This window comes from Prunus persica, chromosome G3 (assembly GCF_000346465.2).
Source record: "Prunus persica cultivar Lovell chromosome G3, Prunus_persica_NCBIv2, whole genome shotgun sequence".
Taxonomy (NCBI): Eukaryota; Viridiplantae; Streptophyta; class Magnoliopsida; order Rosales; family Rosaceae; genus Prunus; species Prunus persica.
In genome coordinates, this window is record NC_034011.1 from 9,662,917 (window position 1) to 9,664,856 (window position 1,940).

General features: G+C 41.5%; 1 protein-coding gene across 1 annotated transcript; it reads left to right on the forward strand.

Moving 5' to 3' along the window:
- LOC18782058 (putative pentatricopeptide repeat-containing protein At1g12700, mitochondrial) lies at positions 420-1,582 on the forward strand. Its single transcript, XM_007217619.2, has one exon. It carries the CDS (start codon positions 476-478, stop codon positions 1,580-1,582), a length of 1,107 nt encoding a protein of 368 aa, XP_007217681.1. The 5' UTR covers positions 420-475.

Sequence of the window (1,940 nt, forward strand, 5' to 3'; positions counted from 1 at the left end):
GGTGAAATGGGTTGTGAGAGACTGTAGAAGGTAAAAAGAGGAGAAGCAATCGTCAAGCTTCGGACACCGGTGTGGTGCCGGCCGAAGGCTCTCCGATGCCTAAGTCAATTACAAGTAGTAATTCTGGCAGAGTAACAGTAAAAGTGGGAGAGTAGTCCGGTTTTTTACTGGGTACTGTTCCCTATTTATAGGGAAGTGAAAGTGGGAGCTTTGCACAAAGTTCCAATGTGGGACTTTGTGCAAGCCGTTGTGGTGACGACACGTGTCCTGGAGATTAGGTTTGGCAGCTGAGAGCTTCGGCAGGTGTCTGGCACCTCGGAAGTGTGTCTTCCTTCGGCATGGGAGAAGGCGTGGCTGCCTTGGTGCTAGTCGCTTTGATGCTGGGTCTGCTCGGTTCATTATGGTGTAAACAACTCTAATCAACGGCTTTCTTCTCGAGAATAGAGTGGTTCAGGCCGCAAAACTTTTCAATAAAATGATCAACGCAGGTAATTGTCAGCCTGATGCTGTTACTTATGGCACGCTAGTAAAGGGCTTTTGCATGAAAGGTAACAACAGTGCTGCTATTCAGTTGCTTAGGAAGATGGAGGAAGGAGCTTGCAAGCCTGGCTTAGTTGTCTATAACACAATCATCGGCAGTCTTTGTAAGGATAAATTAGTTGATGATGCATTGAACCTCTTATCAGAAATGATGAGCAAGGGTATTGCCCCAAATGTCATTACCTATACATCCTTGATTCATGGAGTTTGCAAATTAGGCAAGTGGAAAGAAGCTAAAGGGTTGTTGAATGAAATGGTGAGTAAAAACGTCTTTCCAGATGTGTGCACATTCAGTGTCTTGGTAGACACACTTTGTAAGGAGGGGATGGTTGGGGAAGCAGAAGGCGTGGTCAAAATGATGATTGAAAGGGATATTCAACCAAATACCGTTACATACAATTCACTTATGGATGGTTACTGTTTGCGAGGAGAAATGAGCGAGGCTAGAAAAGTTTTTAAACTAATGCTTAGCAAGGGCTTGATGGTTGATGTTTTTAATTACAGCACATTGATAAATGGATATTGTAAGCGTAAAATGATGGATGAGGCCATGACGCTTCTTCGGGAAATGTCTCGTAAGGGACTGGTTCCAAATACTGTTACTTATAGCACTCTTGTAGATGGTTGTTGCAAAGTGGGGAAATTAGGTGATGCACAAAAGTTGTTCTCAGAGATGCAAGATTGTGGCCAACTTCCAGATGTTCAAACTTATGCTGTTCTACTGGATGGCCTGTGTAAAAACCGACAACTTTCTACAGCAATCCAACTGTTTAAAGAGATGGAAGGCAAGAAGTTGGATGCAGATATTGTGATTTACAGTATTCTTATTGAAGGTTTGTGCATAGCTGAAAAATTTGAATCTGCATGGGAACTCTTTTTTGGTTTATCATCAAGAGGGCTTCAACCCAATGTAAGGACATATACCATAATGATTAATGGACTCTGTATTGGGGGCCGAACAAGTGAAGCAGAAAAGCTGCTTACTGAAATGGAAGAGAGAGGTTGTCCTCCAGATGATTGTACGTATAACATAATTATTTAACAATGAGACAGTAAGGGTGACAGGACTTATTCAACAAATGGTGGAGAAGGGTTTCTCTGCAGATGCTTCAACTACAGAATTGATAATTGATCTATTGTGTAAAGATAAAGTAGATCCTGCATTGTTGCCATTGATGCAAAAAAGAGAATTATGAACTGAATTTGCCTCAGTTAAAGTTGAACAGATCTTCTGACCATCCCAATAAACATTGAAGCTCTTCCACCTCTGGCAACCATGGATGTGTTATATCTATTATCTCTTAATCCATCATGTGACAATGTCGAGTAGTAGATATAACTTTTCCGATAATCGTAACGTCTTTGAAACAATTGGCTTGTTTTTTTGTACGCAGGTCTTT